The sequence below is a fragment of the Orycteropus afer genome, unplaced genomic scaffold (assembly GCF_000298275.1).
Source record: "Orycteropus afer afer isolate SDZICR_OR568_19922 unplaced genomic scaffold, OryAfe1.0 scaffold00074, whole genome shotgun sequence".
NCBI lineage: Eukaryota > Metazoa > Chordata > Mammalia > Tubulidentata > Orycteropodidae > Orycteropus > Orycteropus afer.
In genome coordinates, this window is record NW_006921661.1 from 11,412,734 (window position 1) to 11,437,861 (window position 25,128).

The 25,128-nt window shown below is 39.1% G+C and overlaps 2 protein-coding genes across 2 annotated transcripts; one reads left to right on the top strand and one right to left on the bottom strand.

Moving 5' to 3' along the window:
• Positions 1 to 12,146: 12,146 nt before the first annotated feature.
• LOC103197127 (olfactory receptor 52K2) lies at positions 12,147 to 13,091 on the top strand. Its single transcript, XM_007941007.1, has one exon. The coding sequence runs from the start codon at positions 12,147 to 12,149 to the stop codon at positions 13,089 to 13,091; it is 945 nt and encodes a 314-aa protein (XP_007939198.1).
• Positions 13,092 to 15,739: 2,648 nt separating this feature from the next.
• LOC103197193 (olfactory receptor 52M1-like) lies at positions 15,740 to 16,693 on the bottom strand. Its single transcript, XM_007941064.1, has one exon. The coding sequence runs from the start codon at positions 16,691 to 16,693 to the stop codon at positions 15,740 to 15,742; it is 954 nt and encodes a 317-aa protein (XP_007939255.1).
• Between the last annotated feature and the right edge of the window lie 8,435 nt (positions 16,694 to 25,128).

Consider the following 25,128-nt stretch of genomic DNA (forward strand, 5'->3'; position numbering starts at 1 on the left):
ATATGTGAACTGCTGTATGAAAAGTGAATTTACTCTGTAAATTTTCACCCAAATCCTAATAAAAAAACAAACAAACAAACAAAAAAAACATCCACTCTCTCCTCTCCCTACTTTGAGGTAGCTGCAGTATACTTTCTCACATATTGACCATGGACTTGGCCATGTGGCCCTGTTTGGCCAATGGACTATTAGCAGATTGGTGCAGAGACTTGAGATTTGCTTGCTAATTTGGACTTTTCTGACTCTTCCATCATCATGAGAACAATGTACCCTGCTCATCCCACTGGTCCAAGAAGGATGAGAGGCATGTGGAGCAAAGCTGCCTGGACAACTTCAACTTGAAGCAGAGCCTCACAGTCAAGTCTAGCTTCAATGAACCAACCCTCAGCCAATCTGCAGATGCTTAAGTGAGCCCAGCTGATCAGCAGAGTCATCTCAGCAAACTTCCAGATTTATGAGAAATAAATGCTTACTGTTGTATGTCACTGAAGTTTTGTGGGTATGTGTTCCACAGTAACAGGTGACTGGTACATTTGGCAGTTAATTATTAATCTATCATTATTATTTAATAAATTGAATACAACTTACTGCAACTGTGTCCAGGCAGCAAATTTTTGTTTCCCCTATATTTTGTGCAGGAATGGCTTCATGTATTAGGCGATACTCATATAGTCCCATAGAGAGTGATTTTGTCCCCTATGCAAGTGTTGTTGTTCTTGTTACGTGCCATTGAGTTGGACCTGACTAATAGTAACCCCTCCTTGGGTTTCTGAGGCAGTATCACTACAGAAGTAGATTGCCCAACCTTCCTTCTGAGGAGTGGCTGGTGGGTTTGAACAGCCAGCCTTCTGGTTAGCAGTCAAGTGCCTTGGGCACTAAATTCCATTAACATATAACAAACAGAAATACATACTGTTAGTTTTATTTAAAAATTGTAATGAGAATTATTTCCAATCTTTTCTCAACATTGTGTCGTTATTTTTAGACGTGAAGTTTTAACACATACATGAATAATGCAGGAGTATGTTTAATAAGTCAAACTTAATTGTAAAATGTCCAGTCATTCATGCACCCTAGTTTTGCATGGCCTGGCGTCTGAGTAATTTTCAGTGAATAAGTCACTCCACTAGTGCTTGAACTTGGATCCTTGAGTGACACAGACCTCCATTTTAGCTACAACACCCTCAGCTTGATGATAATGTCATGAACGTTTTGCTCAGGATAACTGCATGTAGTTTTTTTTTTTTTTTTTTTTTTTTAAACTTGTGTTTGTGTTAAACCTTGATAAACCATGGCTCCATCATTCTAGGGTATACTGGGATTGCAATTTTTAGAAGATTTCTGTGTTATTCTAAAACACAGACATTTTGGGAGACTAATGCTATTACAAAGATGTAGTGTTGCTAAGATTTTGTAAAATTTACATTTTTTTTCCTGAACTTTTTCTTGTAGTTTGGGTGAAAGTTTACAGAGCAAATTAGTTTTCCATTCAACAATTAATACCTATTTTGTTTTGTGACATTGGTTGCAATCCCCTCAATGTAGCAGCACCCTTCCCATTCTTCCCTGGGCTATCCATTTGCATTTGTCCTTTCCTAACCCCTTCATACATTCTTAGCTTTATTTATTTTGAGAGAATGGAATGAATACAGGTATTGGGAGAAGTTTGGTATATATTTTCCTGGTTATATTTTATTTCGATTTTAACTTATGATGTCTATTTTAAGTATAATATGCTAAAGTCAAAATATTAGCTTTCAAGTTCATAAACTACATTCCTATCATCTTCTGAATAACTTCTAGTGAAAGTTCAATAACTTCTAATGAAAAAACAAAACAAAACAAAATTGCCATCAATAAAACTCTCAGATGTAAAATTATCATGCACAACTTGGCTTTACTGAATTATGACTGATTTAGTATTAAGACTCGTTTTGTTTCTATGTTATGTCTTAGTTTTGGCATCTATGTAGGTGAAGATTTATTTATTATTTTTGTGTTGAGGTTCACCCAAAGGCAATGATAGGCATTTCTGTGGTACAGAAAGACTATTAGAACTTCCTTTTGTTGTTATTGTCCTCAAACTTTTAAGAGACCTACTAAAATTCCTCATGATGATGGTGTTAGCACAAAACACTCTAAGATTCTTAAGTTTCTTTTTCTTTTGTAGTAATCTCATTTATAACTTTTTTAGTATTGAAGCTCTTAGTAGTAATGGGCTTTACAGATTGTCACAGTTGATAAATATTTAAGCTTTGCAGATAGAGGTTCTTAAATAGTATTCCAATCTTTGTATATTAACTTTTTCTGATGCCTTTCTAATTAGCTCTGTGGCTACTGTTTCCATGAAGAACTATTTTATTGCTATTTTTATTTTAATTAGTTCACAAATTCATCCATTTGGTCGGGTAATTCAAATAGTTGATTAGGTTGTACATCATATTATTAAGGATATAGAATCTTTACCCAATACAAACAATAACTATTCTTCGCAGGATTCTTTTTGTTTACCAGAATTGTACCACTATAGCTTGCCCATTAAAATAAGATGAAGGAGAAGAATGATACATTGACAGACAAATTTATAATGATTCATGTAATTCTAAAATTTCTAAAGTGGTCATAAAATGTTTTAAAAAAGCTATTGCAACTACAAGGAGCTCTGGTGGTGCAGTCCCTAAGGCATTTAACTGCTAAGCAGAAGGTTGGCAGTTCAAACCCACCAGCTGCTCCACGGAAGGAAGACAGGGCAATCTACTTCTGTAAAGATTTACCACCTTGGAAAGCCAATGGGGTCATTATGAGTCAGAATCGACTCATTGGCAGTGGGTTTTATTGCAACTACAACTTTTTAAAAGCAGATTAAGGTAAATCATGAACATGTAAACAAATGAGTAGAATTATCATCAAAACTGATGAACTGGCCCTGAAATGGATTTTTATCATAACACCTCAAGGAAAGCAGCCCTTTATATAAAGTTCTAATGTATCCTCTTCCTCTGGCTCTTACACCACCAATCTTACACTCCACTGTTTCCACTGGACTTTCAACCTCCTCTGACTTTTTCTTCTAAATCATTCCCCAGGATATCGCTCTAAGCCAAACATCCATAAGTGCATATATGACCTCAGGTAGAAGTTTATGATTGAAGTTTTGTTTGAGCTGCTCCCTGTACAAAACTGGAAGTATCATTACTTAAATATATATGATCACATAAGTAGATAGTAGAGAGAAAAATAAAAGCCATAGTCAGATTCTGACTATTGAATAAGACAAAAATGAAGAATTGTATCAAAGAAGAATTCTGCTTTGTCTTCTTCCTAAAAGCTTAGAGTGTTAAAGGCAAAAAATAGAGACTTAAAAGCAAGTATTGTTATCACATAATCTGAGGAAATGTGGAATTGGATGAAGGGCTGAAGAAATCAGTGAAAGTGATAGGTTGTTCATAAATGGTAGAGGCAGAAGTTTGAATTCAAACAGTTGATGGGGTCAGTGCCATCATATATGTGTCTTAAGATCCAAAGCGCTAACTGTCTAAAAAAGTTAGTATACTAAAGTGCCTAAGGCATTTGAGGGAGCTCTGGTAGTGTAGTGCCTAAGGCACTTGACTGCTAACCAGAAGGCTGGTGGTTCAAACCCACAAGCCACTCCTCAGAAGGAAGGTTGGGCAATTTACTTCCATAGTGATACTGCCTCGGAAACCCAAGGAGGGGTTGCTATGAGTCTGATCTAACTCGACGACAGTCAGTTTGGTTTGGTTTTATGGTACAGAAAGACTATTAGAACTTCTGTTTGTTGTTATTGTCCTCAACCTTTTAGTATTTCTATTATTATGTATTTTTAAATATAAAAAATATTAATACACTAGTACTTGTTGTTGTAAGTTGATATTATCATTATGATATTTTTCTCTGCACTGTAACTGTATTCTTCCTACTTTTGTCCTCTTTTAGCCCTCTCTGGTCTCTCACAACCTCAGCCTGTATCACCTTACTTTCACTGTTGGTCATGTGATTCAAACTTGGATGTCTTTGAATCTCAACCATGAACTGCTGAACCACCATGTGTTTTCTCAGCTTTTGTCATGATCCTTGTACTCAGTCTGGGTATCTTTCATCTCAACTCTTCTCAACACCACCTTGTGGCACCTCAATTCAGGATCATCACTTCCACATAGTCTGTGTCTCATCAGCCTAATTCAGACTTTATCAAAGCAAGATCTGTGCAGAAATCCCACCTGAACCCAGTGTGTTATAGAGACTTCAAGTAAGAGAGGTGAATTCTTATGTCTGAGAGATAGGAGCTAGGACATCTGTTACAGGGTCTAGATGTCTTTATGGGAAGAGAGGGGGAAGTGACCAACTACAGGCTCAATGGGATGAGCCTGGGATGTGTCATGAAGAGTTAGTTCAGGTCCACACATAGAGATTCCTGTGAAAACCAGCTTCCTCTCTCAGGACCATGGAATAGGAAGTGCTGAGATCAATCATAGGAGAAAAGCATTTCCCTTCATTATTATTAATAGCTAATAATTTCTGAGTAATTAATAAAATAAGAATAATTGTTTCTCAGTTATCTCATTGGATCCTCCCCTAAATCCTGTGAAGTGGGCTAAATCAGGATTATTGACACTACTTTATAGATAAGGAAACAATCCAAGGAGTGGAGAGGTTAAGTACTTCATCAAGACCATAAGTAGGCCTTGATCTAGATCCCTATCCATACCCACAGCTCTGTTTAGTATGTCACACATCTATCAGAGCATAAAATGAAACAAAACTCAAAACAAATTAGACAAAACAAAAATAGACAATTAATAGCCTTGACTCAGTTCTGATTGAAGTTTACCTTTCCAAATCACAATCAGAAAACGCACACAACAAGCATCTGTGGTAGTTAAGGATGTGCGTGAACTTGGCTGGGCCTGGTTGAGTGGCTGGGAAGCTGGTGGTAGTTATTACCCATGAAGAGACTGGCAATCAACTCCATGGTGGGATCTACCACAAGCAGCTGAGTAGCTGCTTTAGGGATGTGGCCTGCTTCCCATATATAAGAAGCAGCTTTGGGAATGGTCTCTAGCTTATGGCACACTTGAATCCTGCATGTAGATGAATCGTTGTTCAGGAGCCTGACATGCTCTGCTGATCTTGGGACCTTCGATGGACTTGAATCAATGGCCTGCCATGTTTTTTGGTAACATTGGGACTGTGCCTTTTTACTTGTCAACTTTGGGTTTGTCAGCCTCAGCAGCCAAATCTGTCTGGGTGAAGAAAAGCCTCCAGCTTCAGTGGGCCGGGAGCAGGAGGCAAAGCTGAAGTCCAAGGTTGAGGGGCTTTCACCTAGCCCATAGAGCCTGGCACTTTGAAATCGGACTTAAAGCCTCCAAACTGTAAGAGAATAAACTTCTGTTTGTTAAAGCCATCCCACTTGTGGTATGCTTCTGTTAGAGTGGCACTAGGTAACCAAAACAGCATCCATTTGTATATTCCAAAGAGGCTCTGTTTCTCAGTTGGCACTACAGAGAAGGAAGGTGAGGGTGAGGAGGTACTGAATGATTGCTGAAACCAGAATACATTTTGCACAAGGGAGGCATGATTGAAAGACACACAGCAGTGACAGAGTAGGGTCTGTGGAAGTTAGCATCTGAAATTCCTGAAGACTAAAGACTGGGGCAGAGAAGGCCCCTGGAGTCACTCCCAGAGAAGAGACGAGGCCTTTCTGTTCCTCAGGGATGGGAGCTGCTATTTATTTTTCTTTTGGGAAAAGAGAAAGAGATGATAAGGATAACATAAGATTCTCATTTTCCAGCTCCCTCTTTCCAACCCATCTCTTACTAAGAGAGAAGCACTGCATCTGATTTTTCCTGAACATTATGGAATATACCAAGAATTGAGCCTCATGTTGAGGGGTAAGAACACTTGGGCCAAGGGTGGTACAGGAGGGTCAGGAGAACAGAGAACACATTTGGGCAGTTGGCACAGATGGGAGAGGGACAAGCAAACCAAGAGGGAGTAGTGATGCTGGGATCAGATGGCTCCTACAAACAAACAAAAGAACCTTTTGCAGTTGGACTGCATAAGTAATCCATAAACCCCAAACCCAAACCTACTGCCATTGTAATTGATTCCGAATCATCATGACCCTATAGGACAGAGCAGAACTGCCCATAGGGCATCCAAGGCTGTAAATCATCATGGAAGCAGACTACCATATCTTTTTCACTTGGAGAGGCTGGTAGGTTTGAATGGCTGACCTTTGGGTTAGCAGGCAAATGCTTTAACCGCTTGCCACCAAAGCTCCCTTAGCTATCCCTAGAAGTCTTTAAAAGGGAACATAATGGCACACATTAATGGAAAGATATAAGTACTATCAGAGAAAACTGGAATAATTGGGATAATGCCAGAATCCAAATTGAATATCGTAATGGCTATGGAAATACCTCATGGCTGAGCAGACACCTGATGGGAGAAGAGTGTTTAATGTTAGAGGAGATAGGGTAAGTTGAGGCATAAACTACAGAGTGTTCAGGGCAGAGTCCAGCCCTCTTGTACCTCTCATGCCTAAACAAACCACTTATCCTTGTTTCAGGCGTTACCCCACCATAGATCCTTTCTAATCTTGGAATGTCTCTATTTTACAAGAGAACTTCTTTCTATCCATCTCTAACTCTCTTCAAATATTTCAGCTTCTACAAACTCCAGCCCTTGCTATCACACCATTATTGGAAGAAACCTTTTCCTGTCCTCCAGGTGGTATACTTTGCAAAGGCAGAGAAGGAGCAAGTTTCTCCAGGATGGAAGTCATTCATGACTTCGTTTAAAAAGTACTTACTGAACACCAATCACAGTAAGTAGCGTCTGTGAATATAGAAATGAATAAGGTCAGCCTTTGTATTCAAAACACTCACAAGCCAGTGAATGGAGAGACACTTGAATTGGTAACACAGATCTACTCTAACTGTTACTGAATGCAGTGAATTAGCGAGGCTTCATTGTCATGCATGAATAAATCTGTCAGGAGGATTCTGATAGTTTCATGAGGAAAGTGACAGGATCTTGGCCAGCTAAGAAAGCTGGCAGAAGACGTCATTCCAGAGAAATAGCTACAAGCATGACTGTTCAGGAAACAACAGGCGATCCAGTGTGGTTTATCCTATGATGCATATTTAGGGGCAAAGAAGGAAGTGAAACTAAAAATTCAGTCAGAAAGAACCTTGTACAGAAACTTGGTTTTTATTTTTCTTGTAGCAGTGATAACATCATGAATCATTTTCCGCAGGAAGCAAAACGCATATCATGTCACACTGAAGTGGTGGTGCTAGTGGTGGAAAACTAAAGGTGAGGTATTTATAATGACCCAGGCAAAAGATGATGAAAGGTGAGTTAGGGAAGATATAAAGGACATAGAGAAGAGAAGTAGGAGAGACAAATCAGAGACAGGATCAAGGGGTATCATCACTGACTGGGACAGAGCTCCATGAGCTCTACCAAAACCAAACTCTGCCATGGAGGCAATTTCAACTCAGAGTGAGTCCCATTGTTTTCATGGCTGTAAATCTTTACGGAAGCAGACTGCCTCATTTTTCCTCTGCAGAGCAGCTGGTGGGTTTGAACCACCAACCTGTTGGTTAATAGCCACATGACTTAACCACTACACCACCAGAGCTCCCTCTGTGAACTCTCGCATCTGCCAAAAGGCCATTTGGGTAGAACAAAGTGAAGAAGGAGGGTAGAAGGAGATGAGGCTGAAGAAGTGGGCAGGACCTACACTATACAGGACTTTCTAAGCCAGGGTTGGGGGTGTGGGTTCCATTCTAAGTGTGATGGATGGCATGTCCATAAAGCTTTTAAGCAAGGCCTGGCATGGTATAATTTGCCTTTAAATGATTATAAATGTGGAAGTTATTGTGTTGGTGAATGTTTTGGTATGCATATTTTCACCACAATAAAAAGTAAAATAAATTAAAAATAAAACATTCTCTTTGGCTGCAGTATACAGAATGAATTATGGAGGACCAAGATTCAGACCATACAGATAATTAGGGGGCACTGTAGTCCAGATGAAAGTGGATAACTTAAGTAAGAGTGGTGGCAGTGGAATAAGAAAAGGGTGGGGAGTAAAACAAATTTTGCAGTTTGAAAGGATTTGCTGATGAATTGATTCAAAGGATGAAGGAAATAATTCAATCAAGGATTATTTCTAGGTTTCTGACCTAGCTACTGGATTGGTGGCAGTTAATATTTGAGATGGGAAAGGCATGGAGAGGAAATAGTTTGTGGGCAGATGATGAAATTTCTGTTTTTGGCCATTTTTTTTTTTTTTTTTTTTGCTGCCTATAAGACATCTAGGTGGAAATATCCAATGGTCATTTGCATATACTAGTCTGGAACTCAGATTAGAAACTATACATTTAAGAATTGCCTGAATACAGATGGTAAAAGAGCAAGGGGAAACAAAGAGAACACCTAGATTAGTTTGAGAACAGGAGACTAAGAGGAAAAGGAGAGAGTGAGGGAAAAGAGATGAGAAGATCTGTGTAAGAGGAGTAGTGAAGATAGAAGCTAGATTGGAAATTATTGAAAGCTAAATGAGGGATGATGAAGTAGAGACTGACTACAGTCAAGTTTTTAAACAAGTATTGCTATGAAGAGAAACAGAATTAATGGGTGTCATGGAGGAACACACAAGGCCAAAGAATGAATGATTATGTTAATGATAAGTAAACTTTAGAAAAAGGGGCAGATTTACATGGGAGTAGGGAGATAGTAATATAAATAGCATTTGTACAATGCTTTACAGATTACTAAGCCCTTCTCACATATCTTATCTTTCATCACTCAAATTCTGTAAGATGGGCGTGAGAGATATTTTTATTGATTTCATTTACAGGTGAGGAAGTTAACACTTTAAACGTGTAAGTGACTCATGTCAGTTTTGACAGGTAGAAATGAATTTGAGTTTTATTTCTTCTAACTTGAACATGTTGGATATGAATTGTCTGTGAGACAAACAAGATTGAGGCATTGGGTGTAGTGAGTTATGAGACTGGATTTGAAGGCAGGAAACCAGAGTTCCCAGGGTTCAATTCTAATTTGTGACATGTGCCAATCTTATGATTGTCATTAAGTAATTTACCTCTAGTTTTCCAAATACAAAAAAGTGCCCAGCATTTACTGAGTACTTTCTATGTCCCAAGATTTATCCTATTTTTTTTAAAATAATCATTAATTTTAGAGTAGTTTTAAGTTTATAGAACATTTGTATAGAAAATATTGTAAAAGGTCAAGGCAAAGTTTATACATGGAAGGGAACTTTCTTTGTTGGTTATCAGGGATGGGAGGGGAAAGGAGGGAAAATTCCTAGATAGGTTGAAAAAAAATATATAGAAATCAAAGATTATTAGTGGTTACCAGGGGTAGAAGGGAAGGGGAAAGGGGAAGCTTTTGTTTGTGGGGCATTGAGTTCATGTTAAGGGTGGTGGAATATTTTGGAAAAGGATAGCAACAATGGTGGTACAACGTGAAAAATGTCACTGAGCTGTAAATGTGGAAGTTGTTATGTTGGTGAATATCTTGTTGTGTATGTTTTCACGACAATAAAAGCTAAAAAAAAAAAAAAATGCAGAAAGTACAGCAAGTTTCCATATATTCCCTCTGCCTTTTGAACTCTGTTTCTCCTATTATTAACATCTTGCGTTCCTGTAGCCCATTTTTTAAAAATAATTGATGAATCTATATCAATATACAATTATTAACTGAAGTCTATAGTTTATTTTAGGGTTCTCTCTGTTGGCTGTACAGTCTTATGGGTTTTTACTAAAGTATACTGTCATGTTTCACTGGCTAATTCTTTGGGAAGTGAAGGACCAATTTCTTTTTCCAAGTCTGTCTTAGTCTGGAAGCTCCATTGAAACCTGTCCACCAAGGGTGACCTTGCTGTATTTGAAACTTCCAGCCTCCAGCCTCACAGCAACACACAAACCCCCACAGGACGACAAACTGACAAATTAGTGGTGGGAAAATCTGCCACAAGAGACCTCTTTAAAGTGCTAAAGAGCAAAGATGTCTCTTTGAAGACTAAGGTGCACCCAACCCAAGTTATGGTCTTTTAAATGGACCATTCCCTGGAGAAAGATATCATGCTTGGTAAAGTGGAGGGTCAGAGCAAAAGGGGAAGATTCTCAATGAGATGGATTGCCACAGTGGCCGCAACAATGGATTAGCAAGGATTGGGAGGCTGGCACAGGACTCAACAGTGTTTTGTTCTGTTGTATATAGTGTCACTGTGAGTCAGAGCCAACTTCATGGCACCTAACAACAACGACAACATATTGTCATGTGTCCACCATTACAGTATTATACTGAATAGTTTCAATGCCGCCAAAATGCCCTGTGTTTCACCTATTCACTTGCCTGCTAACCAGACGGCTGGCGGTTCAAACCCACCAGCCACTCCTCGGAAGGAAGGTTGGGCAATCCTACTTCCGTAGTGATACTGCCTCGAAAACCCAAGGAGGGGTCGCTATGAGTCGGGGCCGACTCGACGGCACACAACAACAACAACAACAACAACACTTCTCCACCGAACCTTTGGAAACCACTGATCTTTTAACTCTATCTACCATTTTGTCTTTTGCAGAATGTCATATAGAATGTTATAGAGTACACAGCTTTTTCAGATTGGCTTCTTTCACTTAGCAATATGTATTTAAGGTTCTTCGGTATTCTTTGGTAGTTTGATAGCCCATGACTTTTTGGAGCTGAATAATGCTCCATTGTATGGATGTAACAGAGTTTGTTTACCCACTCCCTTCTGAAGGACATCTCAGTTGCTTCTAATTTTGAGCAATTATGAAGAAAGCTGCTACAAATATTTGTGTTCAGGGTTCTTATGTGGACATACATTTTCAACCCATTTGGGTAAATACTTAGAAGCAGGGTGGCTGGATCTTATGGTAAGCCAATGTTTAACTTTGCAAGAAAACGGCATGTTGTTTTCTATAGTGGCTGTACCATTTTGCATTTCCCCCAGCAAAGAATGAGAATTCTGTTTGTGTACATTCCCACCAACAATGAATGAGAATACTGTTGCTTCACATCCTTGCCTATATTCCATGTTGTCGGTATTTTGAATTTAAGTCTTTTAATGGTTTGTAGTGGTGTCTCATTGTTGTTTCAATTTGTGGTGCAGTGCCTAAAGCATTTGGCTGCTAACCAGAAGGCTGGCAATTCAAACCCACCAGCCACTCCGTGGAAGGAAGGTTGGACAATCTACTTCCATAGTGATACCACCTTGGAAACCCAAGGAGGAGTTACTATGAGTTGAATCTACTCCATGGCAGTGAGCTTTTTTTTTCTTTTTAGTGAAATAATGTTGAGCATCTTTTCATATGCTTATTTATCTTTGAGTATCTTCTTTGGTGAAGTGCCTTTTTATACTTTTTGCTCATATTCTAAATGGGTTGTTTTCTTGCTGTTGAGTTTTAGGAGCTCTCTGTATATTTTATTTTATCAGATAAAAGACTGTGTTTTATAAAAGACTGTTCTATAAATATTATCTCCCAGAGTGTGACTTGTCTTTTCATCTTCTCAACAGGGTTTTTCACAGAGCAGACATTTTTAGTTTTAATGAAGTCCAACTTAACAATTTTTTCTTTCACTATCTAAAAAGGCATCACCAAACCCAAGGTCACTTAGATTTTCTCCTGTATTATCTTCTAGAAGTTGTATAGTTTTGAATCTTAAATTTAGGTCTACAATCCACTTGCAGTTAATTTTTGTGAAAGCTGAAGCTCTGTGTCTAGGTTCAAGTATTATTGTTATTTTTGTCCCTGGCAATATGAAGAAAATAGAAGGCTCTCCTTCCACTCTATTCGTCCTTAAAGGCTGCATTGTAATTCTAGTTTTCTTGGTATTTAATACCTAAACACCCATATAAGTACTTTGTGAGCAGGAAACTTATATTTCCCCATGCATATTGGGATTATTTTCCAATTTCTTTTAAGGTCTAGAAATGGGACCAAGTGCTAATAATCATACATGGGTGATCAGAGTTTGAACTTGAACCTTGTGCTTCTCTGACATTGGACACACTCCAGAAAGAGTCCTGTGGAAGTGGAAAAGGAAGAAGAGAATTCCCACTGACTATGTCAGCCTCCAATATAACCTCAACTCATCCAGCTGCCTTCTTGTTGATGGGGATCCCAGGCTTGGAGCACCTGCACATCTGGATTTCTATCCCCTTCTGCTCAGCCTATACACTGGCCCTTCTGGGCAACTGCACTCTGCTCTTCATCATCCAAGGGGATACAACCCTCCATGAGCCCATGTACCTCTTTCTGGCCATGCTGGCAGCCATTGATCTGATCCTCTCCACTTCAACACTGCCCAAAATGCTTGCCATATTCTGGTTCAGGGATAGGGAGATCAACTTTTATGCCTGCCTGGTTCAGATGTTCTTTCTTCACTCCTTCTCCATCATGGAGTCAGCAGTGTTGTTGGCCATGGCCTTTGATCGCTATGTGGCCATTTGCAAGCCACTGCACTACACCACGATGCTGACCAGGCCCCTGATCACTAGGATTGGCATGGCTGCTGTGGCCCGGGCTGTGACACTAATGATTCCACTACCCTTTCTGCTCAAGCGCTTCCACTATTGCCGAGGCCTAGTGATTTCCCACTGCTACTGTGAGCACATGGCTGTGGTAAGGCTGGCCTGTGGAGACACTCGCTTCAACAATATCTATGGCATTGCTGTGGTCATGATTATTGTGGTGTTGGATCTTCTGTTTGTTATCCTATCCTATATCTTTATCCTTCGGGCAGTTCTACAGCTTGCCTCTCAGGAGGCTCGCTACAAGGCATTTGGGACATGTGTCTCTCATATAGGTGCCATTCTATCCTTCTACACACCTGTGGTTATCTCCTCAGTTTTGCACCGAGTGGCCCGCAGGGCAGCCCCCCATGTCCATATTCTTTTTGCCAATTTCTATATGCTTTTTCCACCCATGGTCAACCCCATTATCTATGGTGTCAAGACCAAGCAGATTCGTGAGCGTGTCATAGGATTGTTTCTGAGAAAGGATGTATAAATGTAGACCAGAGGATGGATGGAGAAGTGTGGGACAGTTTGAATGTTGGGAGTGAGATGAAGCATAGTAAGAAGTGAAGTGAAGGACTGGCAGAATCTCCATGTTTAGTTATTTTTTCAGTATAATTAAAAAAATAAATGATATCCTGAAATTTATAATTTTTTGTTAAGGACTCAAGTCTCTGTCCCCAGGTAGCCTCTGGACTCAAGTTGGTGATTTTGGTGTGTCTTCACAGAATCCTCTCTTATCAGATTCTTGACCCGCTAACTTCCCAAAGATCTCACCTAAAGACAAAAAGACACTTCAAAATTCATTTATTTAAGAGAAGATTTTGAGCATCTTAGCTTCTATTCCAAGTAATTGGGAATTTGATGGACTATCCACTCAGGACCTGAGTGAGGACCAACATTACACATGTGATGCAGGACTTTCTCCTTAGTCACTCTGACAGGTGATGTTTAACTTCTGCCTGAACAGTCCTGTGTTGGAGCTTATGACCCTCCTGTGCTGCAAGTTCCAAGTCAGACAATTCAGCTTCTTGGAAAGTTATTTCTTCACCAGAACCAGCCTATATATCCTTTGTTTTCTTCTTTTGATCTCTTCATCCTCCTGGCTAATCCCTCTCATTAAACACATTGAATAAGACATATTTTCTGACATCTTTTTGTACATCATACAACTCCTTTTTGCACATAGATGTATTTTATATTTTCAACAAGAATGTGAGTCCCTCATTTACTAATCCATTCACAAAATATTACTGAGCACTGACAATGTGCTAAATCTGTGCTCAGTACAGGGGATGCATAGACTTCTAAGGCAGGGATGCTGCACTTATATATCTGTTCTGAGGTAGAAAAGGAAGCGATAATCACAGTATGTTTTGACCCCTGAACTCCCCACCAAGAAGCCCAGCATAGTGGAAGAAATACAAGCATGGAAAAACAAATGGGAGGTAGGAATACTGATATGTGTTTCTCTCTTTTTTCTTTTTCTCACACAGAATCAGATACTAGAAGATTCCCTTATCTTAATCCTGACAAGTGTAACTTTGCTGCTCACACATGCCCTCATACTCCATTTTCCACACAAGCCCTCATACTTCATCTTCCACAAATGCATTCTTCTTGTGATATTTTTGTTTCCACAGGGACTACTGTTTATAAATTATAAGCCTATGCCCATGTCTATATCTATATCTATATCATTGCTGTATTTTATTTAGCCTTGAAAGATGATCTCTAAGCCCATGTCAACTGGAGTGTGGAAGTTTGGGAGTTGTCCTGGAAGGAAGGATGTGGCAAGAACTTAAAAGTCCTAGTTTCCCTTGTTTCCCACCTCTGTGTTCAAGATTTCCTCTGACATGTGATCAACACTCTACCCCAGGGTCATGATATTCTACCTTTAACGCCTTTGTAGTCACAATCCCTTGCTTGTTTCTTCTGTGGACAGCTAGGGCAAGTTGGACACTTACAAAAACCTTTGAATATTAACAACATATAAATAAACATAGTTGTTGCTAGCTACTGAGCCCTTGGCTCATGGTGACTTCATGCACAATGGAAGGAATGATTCCTAGTCCCGTGTCATCCTCATGATCACATGTGGATCATGCTGTTGTTATCCATAGGATTTTCATTGGCTGATTTTTGGAAATAGATCATCAAGACTTTCTGCCTTTTTTTCCTAGTCTATTTAAGTCTGGAAGCTCTGATAAAACTGATAAAATCTTTCAGCATCACAGTAACTTGCAAGCCTCCACTGACAGATGGGTGGTGGCTATGCATGAGGCGCTTTGGCATGGTATTGAATGCGGGTCTCCTACATGGAAGGCAAAACTTCTAAAACTGAACCACCACTGCTCCCTTTAAACTAACATCCTTAATGTTAATAATCACACTTTTACCTTCTTCCCTTTGTTTCATTACATTATGTCAGTGTTGCTAATTTCCTCCATGTATGCCATTCAGAAGCTCTGAAATGATATCTGCAGACGTCCACCCATTTTCTTCTCCTTCTTGTTCTCTGTCAACCCTATTATTAGGAATATATAAGATATTGTGCATCCATTTATCTATTCAAATTGGGGAATAACCTGGTTTGAGGTTTTCAACTCCAGTAAGGAGATAGTAATGTCTCATTCTAGTTCCCATTAGATTAAGATTTCTCACACAATCCTCCATCTTTTTTCTGGGGCAAGCTAAAAGGACTGGAAAATCTTGTAAACATGGTTGAAATTTTCTAAACCTTTACCTTTAAGGTGTTAGAGTATAATTCTAATTTTTATAGACTGTGCTCTACAACAGTCTCAGGGAGGCATTAGAAATTCTGTCAAAAAGTCGAGTAGAAATGATCTTACTTCTTGTGGTCTGCCTGCTTGTGCTTATTATGCTTAGTTTTAGGAAGTTAAATAAGTAAGGAAGGGTGTACTATAGTATGAAACCCATGCCTTCATTTTCTCTCTCCACTTTCTGATATTGGCTCTACACTGCACAAAAATCTCATGATCAAACAGAATAGATTAGCATTTGTTGGAGATTCTTATCCCTACAGATCAGGCAGGATCCAGGGATTGTGGGACTTCCCCAGTCAGAGCCTTTTCCTGTCATCACTAAACATCTGGATGTGTCATAGATGATGCAGAACAGTCACCTGGGTTGAGCCCCGGCCTTAAGGATGTGTAGAAGTCTCTCTCGGATCTGCTTAGTGCGGACAGCATATACAACTGGGTTGAGGATAGGTGGAATGAGGAGATAAAAGTTGGCCAGAAGGATATGGATATGGGGAGGCACATGATGGCCAAATCTATGGGTGAGAGAGGAAACAGCAATGGGGATATAGAAAACAAGGATGGCACAGATGTGAGAACCACATGTTCCCAGGGTTTTAAGCCTGGCTTCAGGGGTTGTCAGACCCATCACAGCCCTGAAAATCATCACATAGGAGGCAGTGATGGCTAATGAATCCAAGATCAATACCAGGAAGCCAATTCCCATTCCATATAAGTTGTTGACTGTTGTGTCACCACATGCCAGGGTGACCACAGCCATGTGCTCACAATAGGAATGGGCAATTATTTGGGTCCGATAAAGGGGCAGCCTCAGGCGGATCATCAGGGGCAGGGGGCTAATGTACACTATCCCCCGGAGGAGGGCAGCCAGCCCCAAATAGCTCACTACTTCATGGGTGAGCACTGAAGTGTGGCGTAGTGGGTCACAGATGGCCACATAGCGATCAAAAGCCATGGCGAGGAAGATGCCTGACTCAACAGTGGCGAAGCAGTGGATGAAGAACATCTGGGCCAAGCAGGCATCCAGGCCAATGTTGCAGGCACCAAACCAGAAGATGGCCAGCAGTTTGGGCATGGTGGAGGTTGAAAGGACTAAGTCAATGATGGCCAACATGCACAGAAAGAAGTACATGGGCTGATGTAGGCTGCGTTCTACCCTTATCACTGCCAGGATGGTCACATTCCCCAGCACAGCTACCAGGTACATGGAGCCAAAAGGGATGGAGAGCCAGATGTGCAGGGATTCCAACCCTGGGATGCCAGTTAGCCAGAAAGAGGTAAGTACCGAGCAGGCATTATTAGAGGTAAACATGTTTGGGGATGTGGTATATCCAGTAGACAGAAGCTCTTAGTTTAGATTTCTACCCCTGTGTAAGATATTGCCTCTGGAAACTGTAGGCTAGCTTCTCATTTCCATCCCGGGCAACTGGTGGAACCTATAATAGAGAAGATTTCTGTATGCCAATTTGAAAATCAATATATTAAATATTTAAAAAGAAACTATCCATGATATCACCCCATTAAATGTAGAAATAAGCATGCTCATTATTTCTACTATGAAACAGTCCTGCTACACTGTACAAATCCCCCCAAAATGTGCATCCTCATTGACTGAGCTAGTTTGCTTTAGGGAACTTTCCCTAAAGTAAATGGGAAATACATAAACGTTTATGTGCATGACTAAATGCAAATCCATGTAATGTGCTCATTCCAGGGCCTGCATATACTTCCATTATCACTGTATCAGCAACAATAGTACTAACATTGACAACAAACGCTGATTAGTTACTTGCAACTACTGATTTTTATCCTAATAAAAAGTTGGATACATTATGTGTTAAAAAAAAATTATTACTTATATTCTAGTACAACTATTTAGTGAATTACAATTATTGTATTGATAATACTTTTAGAGCTATGTATTTACCTGGAATAATGTTTACATCAAATGAGGAGATGGCAGAAGGCAGATCAAGCTATGATATAATTTCATTAAAATGTATATGTATGTGTCACATAGATACTTACTCTTAAATAAAAAAAAGTCTGGGAAAATTTGCACAAAGTTATTATTTGTTGATTTTGGAGAGGTGTGATTATTGGTGCTTTTAATTTCCTACCTTCTTATACATGTATATTTTTCCTTTTAGAAATGACTAAGGGTTTTAAAAACAAGCTTATAAATAATAAAACTTGGTCAAAAACATAAGGGGACAATTTACTAAGGAAAATGTTAAAACCAAAAAAACCCAAACCTATTGCCATCAAGTTCATTTGGACTCACACTGAGCCTGTAGGAAAGGAACAATTGCCCCCTAGGGTTTCCAAGGCTGTAAATACTTCCAGAAGCAGACTGTCACAGCTTTGTCCTGCACAGCAGTTGGTAGATTTGAGCCACTGACTTTCAGTTGGCAGCTGAACACTTAACCACTGTGCCACCAGACCTCCTCAAATGTCATATTAAACCAAAAAACCAAACTCACTGCCATTAAGTTGAATCTGACCCACAGTGACTCCTCTAAATCTGACTCATAGCGACCCATTACTAAAAAGCAGCGGTTTCCGAGGCGTATCTCTATGGAAGTAGATTGCCCAGTCTTCCTGCTGAGGAGTGGCTGGTGGGTTTGAACTGCCAGCCTTCTGGTTACCAGTCAAATGTTAGTGAAGTACAACTTCCCCTTTCTCTAATGAGATTCACACTGGTTAGCTAAGAATGTCAAATCTAAGGGACAGCTTCAAAGATGTCACAGGTCTTAGTGTTTCAAAGAAAAGGATCTTTTATTTAAGGTCACCCAGATTTCATGGATAAACAGAATGAAGAAGAACGAATGAAGTCTGTTAAGAAAAGTTTACTTTAAGGAAAGACTATTAACCTTTTTTTTTTTTAACAGAGAATCTAAGAATCACCTATAATTTGAGGTAAGTCACAGAAGAGGTACGCCATTTTATGAATAAATCTCTCTGGGAAATTTGCACATTATCTGGTAACAGGATTCAAAAGAAGGGACTACTATAAAATAGCCAACAAGGTCTTCTTATTAACTACATTCTTCTTGGCTCCTTTTCTTTAAAGAGATGAGGACGGTTGGGGAAGGGAACTGGATGTGGGGAGGATCAACCCCTTCTTGTCCTTCAGCCTTTCAGATACCTCTGACTAAGAATCTAGCAATGACTCCTATGGTTCACTGCCTCAGCGTTCAAAATCTGAGAGCACACAGCCCAAGGATTTGTCCCTGCCTTGCCTTGGGCCTGCTTTCCTGATCTTTCCCATCTAGTTCCTGGCAAGTCAGCAGGTCTCAGAAATCCCACACTTGCCATAAGACTTTCTTCTCACAGCCATGTTTTTGCTTCCCTATCTCTTGAGTTTTTGCCCAGGCAAAGTTCCCCCATCCTTCAAGCCCAATCCTCTATCACCCCTCATCCATTCTGGAAGATGCCTTCTGTGGCATCTCTAGTCTATATCACAGTGGATAGGTAAGGAAGAAAGAGAACATAAACACAAAAATCCCTTCAAATTATCTTAAGCAAACATTTTTTTTTTTTTTGGCCTAAATTATAAGCAGTAGTTGTATGTCCACAGCATACAAGCATAAGAGTTACCCTAATGTCACCTTAGGAGGTCCTTCATTCAGGCTCCAATGCACAGTTCAAGTTTTTATGTTTGCTTACTTCCTGGTCAGGCATTGACTAGATGCTAAAAAGCAATGAAAATCTGTAAATTTTAAAATGGCTAATTTTTTTTTTTTTTTAATTAACTCTCACTGACTCTTCAGCAATTCTGTGAAACTATGCCAATAACATAACAACTGTGAAATCAATTCCTCAGGAGTCAAATGTAAGGTTATGCTGAATCTATCAGATAAAATGGCAAAGAGAGGTGTTAGGAGGCAGCACCTCACAGAAATTCAGGCCACTAACTTTGTGATCTAACCAAATCTTCCTACTTCAGATTTTCATCTTTCTCTGTGAGTCTGAGCAAATTACTTAACCTCTTGAAGTCTCAGTCCTTTTCATACTTAACACAGGGAGAATACCTATTGCACAGGAAGTATAATGAGCACATGAGGTAAATGTGAGACTTTTGTCACATGGCAGCAGCTTCCCTATCCTGAGTTAAATGTGAAGGTTAGACCAAAAATCTACAAATTGGAATAGTTTCCTTGTGTTTGTTACATGGGATATTTTAGAGGATTAATCAAAAGTGCAGGATTTATAGGAATAGGGTAGAGACTTAAGGGGAACACTGGTCAACACACTATGTTATCACACTCAAGGAGGATGTCTGAAATATTCCATAAAAATATTGCATTGGATCACAATCCTGAAGTAGAAAGGGGTTTAATTACTCAATACTGGGGTAAACCAAGATAGTGGCTATTCATCACACACACACACACATACACACACACACACACACTCACACAACAGTGTCCAGGGCATGGTCTTAAACCTAGGTTCCTAACTTTTGTTTGTGTTAGACCCCATTCAGCCAATTAATTTGTAATTAAATTATAGACTTGAAGAGAATATGAGCAATAATATACACCAAGTTGACAACTGAAATCTTAAGTGGTGTTCTGAGCTACAGAGAAATATTTTCTGCATCAACCCGTTAATGGGGATCCTTACCTGAACACTGGTGACTTGCCTATGTGTCCTGGGAGAGGCATTCTGAAGGTGGGTTTGTGTATCCAGGAAAAGACTTTTTGTTTTGGTCAAATAAGCATGGATTAGACATAGGTTCAAATACAAATTCCACTGTTTCCAGCCCTATGACTTTAGGCAACTTAATCTCTCAGCCTCTGTTTTTGATTCAGTTTCCTACTCTGTGAAATGGGAAGAGTAAACTACCTTAGGGTTGTTTAATGTGTTAAGTAAAGTGTATATAAATGTGTGTGTGTGTGACCAGAAGGCAATATGTCAGGACCTGGACTCTGGAAAAGGCACAGTATTCCCTCATTGCTCACTCCTCTTCTGTTCTTTGCTCCCTTTCACCCAACACAGATATACAGTGCAGTATCTATACAACTCTAGTGACTCCATGCCTTTCTACCACAACTGTGCAAATAGTCTGTTTAACATGGATACAATCAACTGACGAGACCTGCTGATGATGTAGGGATTAGGTCAGGAGGGAAGGTTGCCCAACTATGAAGCAAAAAACAAGAAGCCCTATCTGGCTGGAGTAGTTTGATGTGTGATGGAGATATTAGGCAAGCTAGCTCACCCCATGGTGTTTCACTTCTTTGCCTCACAACCCAGGCTAGCTTATACCAAACTTGATTCTTATACTTTTGACTAGCACTCTGAAGAACAGTCCTGGATGGACCAAAGGAAAAATACAGCTTCTGGAACTTGAAGACTGCTTCCAGTGACTTTGGCCCTCTCTCTGAAATGTACGTACCCACTGGAATGCTGTCTACAGAGGTCTAGGCTTTGTTCTTCACAGTGGTAAATTCTGTACTGAGGTTTAGATACATTCAGCTCACAGTCAAGAGAAAGCTGTGACTTCTGTCTCTTCACCGCTTTCTCCTATGTCCCCTTCTTACTCAGATCCTGAAAATAGCCAGTTATTTCCCAAGGGTTGCATAGAGAAACCTGCCCCCTTTCCTCTGAACTTTTAGTTACCCCCTTGGGAGCAGCCTTCACTCTCCATTCTACTCTACCTCTCAGGACTAGAACTCAGACTTTCATTGGCTTGTCCAGGTCTCTGTCTAGCCTCTTCTGGGCCTGAGGTACCCACTCAATAGCTCTAAGGAGGATGTCAGGAGAGAGTTCACTAAAGAAGAGTGGAAAAAAACATCAGATACTGGTATGACCAATACAGGCATTTTTTGGGGGGTTAATCATTGCTTCTATTATTATTTTAAAACAATATAAAATCTAGGCTATACAAAGGAAGAGCCAAGTACTTAGATATAACCTTTACCAATATTGTAATTTTTCATTCTGCTTCTGCTTTTTTTTTTTCTATTCATGTGCTTAAAAATAATTATTGACAATCACAATTGCAGCAGCTGTTTGCCCATTTCTCTGTCTTACTTTACCTAAACATCCAAGAGTAGTGGGAAGCCTAGTTTTTCACCCATAGCAAAGTGGCACAAACATATTTTTCAACACTCTTTTCCTACTCAACTTTAGAACAGAATTCCAGAAGGGAAATTATCCACCATTTTGTAAGCTCGGAAATACTACTGTGAAATTGCTTTCCAAAAGCACTTTTCCAGTTTGCTCTAATCTAGCAATAAATGAGTTCATTTGCCAAATTTTCCTGTAGTAATTTTTAAAATATCCATTATGTGGATTGGCATAAAAGAAAAAAGAAAAGATTTTTTTTTTTTTCATATCTTTGATTCCAATCAACAATTTGAAAAATTCCTCAATCACAATTGAACAATTTTTGGTCAATTGTATTTATTTATTTATTTTGATTGAATTTATCAAATGATTATTTTTTATTTTTCTGGTACCATTCAGGGTACTTATAGCTTTATAATTCAGTTTTGGATATAAACAACTGTGAAATTGCATTGCTTAATGTTCTGTGTCCACACCATAATCAAAAGCAGTCACCAATATTTGCATCTTAGCTGGTTTCTAGAAAGCTTTTAAGACCCTGAGAGTTGATGCTCACTGAAGTATCACTCAAACTAATAAATAGAAGTAATTAACAATTGGAGATAATAATTAATTTCTTAATATAAAGCAATGTGCTGCCTTTTCAATGAATGCTTAACTATTTAGCAACCAATAATTACTTCTAGACAAAATGAAAAAATGTGACAGTTTGATTGACAATTCTATATGCCTGGCACATGTGTTAGTCTCCCCATTAACATAGAGGTTTGACAAATCACTGGGTAGAATCCTGCTGAGAATGAGCATTCTAGGATACATTCAGCAAGAGCTTGTCTTAGGATTTCATGTTTATTCAATCAGTGATATAAAGTCACCACAACATGTAAAATCTGAACCACACAAGATAGCATTGTACCAAGCAAATTAGTCTAAATAAAACTTTTGATTTTATCTAGTTATGATAAGAAGGAGCTCTGGTGGTGTAGTGGTTAAGGCATTTGGCTTCTAAGCAAAAGGTCAGTGGTTTGAATCCACCAGCTGTTCAGCAGAAGAAAGATGAGGCGGTGTGCTTCCATAAAGATTTATAGCCTTGGAAATCCAATGGGGGTTACTATGAGTTGGAATCAACTTGATGGCAGTGAGTTTTTTGAGTTATGATAAAGATGCACAGTTTAGTGGCAAAGTCATAACTTCAGGAAAAAAGTATTGGGAGAATTGATAAATCACAAAGCATTATGAATTTAGAGACACAAAAAGTGAAAAGCAAATTATCTAGACCTTCATTTGATTTTGCATCACTAGGTAGAAAAAAGAATTGGCTGTGTTTTCAGTGTGGTCCATCATCTGCCATGGAATCACTTGGGATATTTGTTAAAATGCATTTTCTAGCCTTTTCCCAGACCCACTGACTTAGAATCTCTGGGAAAGGGGCTGAGGAATTTGCATTTATTTGAGCTTTTTATTGTATTGTTTGGCTGAAGGCTGATCCCTGAGTGGGTTCAGTTGTAAGCTTGAAGCTGTCTAAGGGCCACCCATAGTCTTGAGAGTTCCACCAGCCTCTATAACACCAATAAGTCTGGAATATTTTATGATATTGAATTTTTCTTTTCTTCTCTCTCTGTTCAGGACCTTCTATTGTGATCCTGATTCGAGTGGTCAGTAGTGGTAGCTGGGCACTATCTAGTTCTTCTGGTCTCAGGGTAGTGGAGGCTGTGGTGTACATGGTCCATTAGTCCTTTGGACTGATTGTTTCTTTGAGTCTTTGATTTTCTCCCCTCTTGTTTGCTTTGGATGGGGAGAAACCAATATTTGCATCTTAGCTGGTTGCTAGAAAGCTTTTAAGACCCTGAGAGTTGATGCTCACTGAAGTAGGACGTAGAACATTGTCTTCGTGGACTATATTCTCACAATTGATCTAGATATCTCCTGAGACTGTGGTCCTAAGTCTCCAATCCCTGTGACTTATTCCCTCAAGGTATTTGTTCATGGCAAATAAGTTTCCAGATTTCTTTTCCCCTCTGTATGCTTTATAATGGAAGCTCTGGTAGCATAGTGCCTAAGGTACTTGACTGCTAACCAGAAGGCTGGCGGTTCAAACCCACCATCCACTCCTTGTAAGGAAGATGGGGCAACCTATTTCCATAGTGATACTGCCTCAGAAACCCAAGGAGGGGTCACTATGAGTCGACAAAAACAACATGCTTTATAATATCCTTACATATCTACAAAGGGCAACCAATAAGACTAAGGTGTGATTTCCTGGAAGAAACCATTAAGGTGAGAAAGCAATGGGATGATATATATAAAATCCTGGAAGAAAAAAAAAATGTCCACCAAAAATGATATACCCAGCAAAACTGTCCCTCAAATATGATAGTGAAATTAGGACATTTCCAGACAACCATAAATTAAAGGAATTTGTTAATAAAACCAGACCAACCTTACAAGAAATGCTGAAAGGAATCCCCTGGGCAGAGAACCAACAACAGCAGACAAAAACTGATGATTAACACATATGACAACATAACCCAGAAATCAACTCAGGCATAGAAGTATTCAAAGTAAAATAAACTTACAACACTTTAAACAGGGAACTAGAGACATCAATTGGTAAATGAAGACAACTACAAATCCAAAAGAGGTAATAAATAATATAGGTAGAGAACTTCCAAATGCAGAGAAAGTCAAGATGATTTTGATATAGAACACTGTTTTAAACTTGGGAAGAAAATAATAAATCACAGGGTAACTTCAAAGAAAATTAATAAATCTCATAAAACTAAAGAAAGAGGAAAGCCAACACTAAAACAGCAGCAATGAAGGAAATCATTAAAAAATTCAAAATGAGCTCAGCACAGAAAATTAGATGGGACAAAGAAGTCAGCAAAACCACACACACACACACACACAAAACATAACAAAATGACAGCAATAGATCCATACTTGATAACTACAATGAATATACATGGATTAAATACACCAATCAAGAGACAAAGAGTTGCGGAATGGTACAAAAACATGACCCATCAATATGCTGTCTACAAGCAATGTATCTTAGACACAAAGACAAAAATAGACTAAAAATCAAAGGTTGGAAAAAATATATCAAGCAAATTGCAATAAAAAAGGAGCAGGAGTGGCCAATTTAATTTCTGATAAAAAAGACTTGAACACAAAAGCCTCCATAAGAGACAAGGAAGGACATTATATGATGATTAAGGATCAGTCGAACAAGAGGACATAAAAATAATAAATATCTATGCACCCAATGAAAGACACATGTGTCTTGTGTTCCAAGACACATAAATCAGACTTTAACATAATTGAAAAGACATTTAGATGACTCTGTAGAAACAGCAGGAGACTGTAATATAGCACTGTCAATGAAGGATAGAACAACTAGAAAGAAACTTAATGAAGACACAAGAGAACCAAACAATACAATCAACAAATTTGACCTTACAGACATCTACAGAACATTTCACCCAACAACAGCAAAATATAGATTCTCTTCAAGCACATACGGAACACTCTCCAGAATAGACATTGTTCTGGTTACCCAGTGCTGCTCTGATAAGAATATACCACAAATGGGGAGGCGGGGCAAGATGGCGGACTAGGCAGAAGGATTGCACAGACCCTCTTCAACAAAGAAAAGGGAAACCAATA

Bases quoted from the DNA above. Each gene is read 5' to 3' on its own strand.
- LOC103197127 (XM_007941007.1), top strand. From the start codon at position 12,147: ATGTCAGCCTCCAATATAACCTCAACTCATCCAGCTGCCTTCTTGTTG.
- LOC103197193 (XM_007941064.1), bottom strand. From the start codon at position 16,693: ATGTTTACCTCTAATAATGCCTGCTCGGTACTTACCTCTTTCTGGCTA.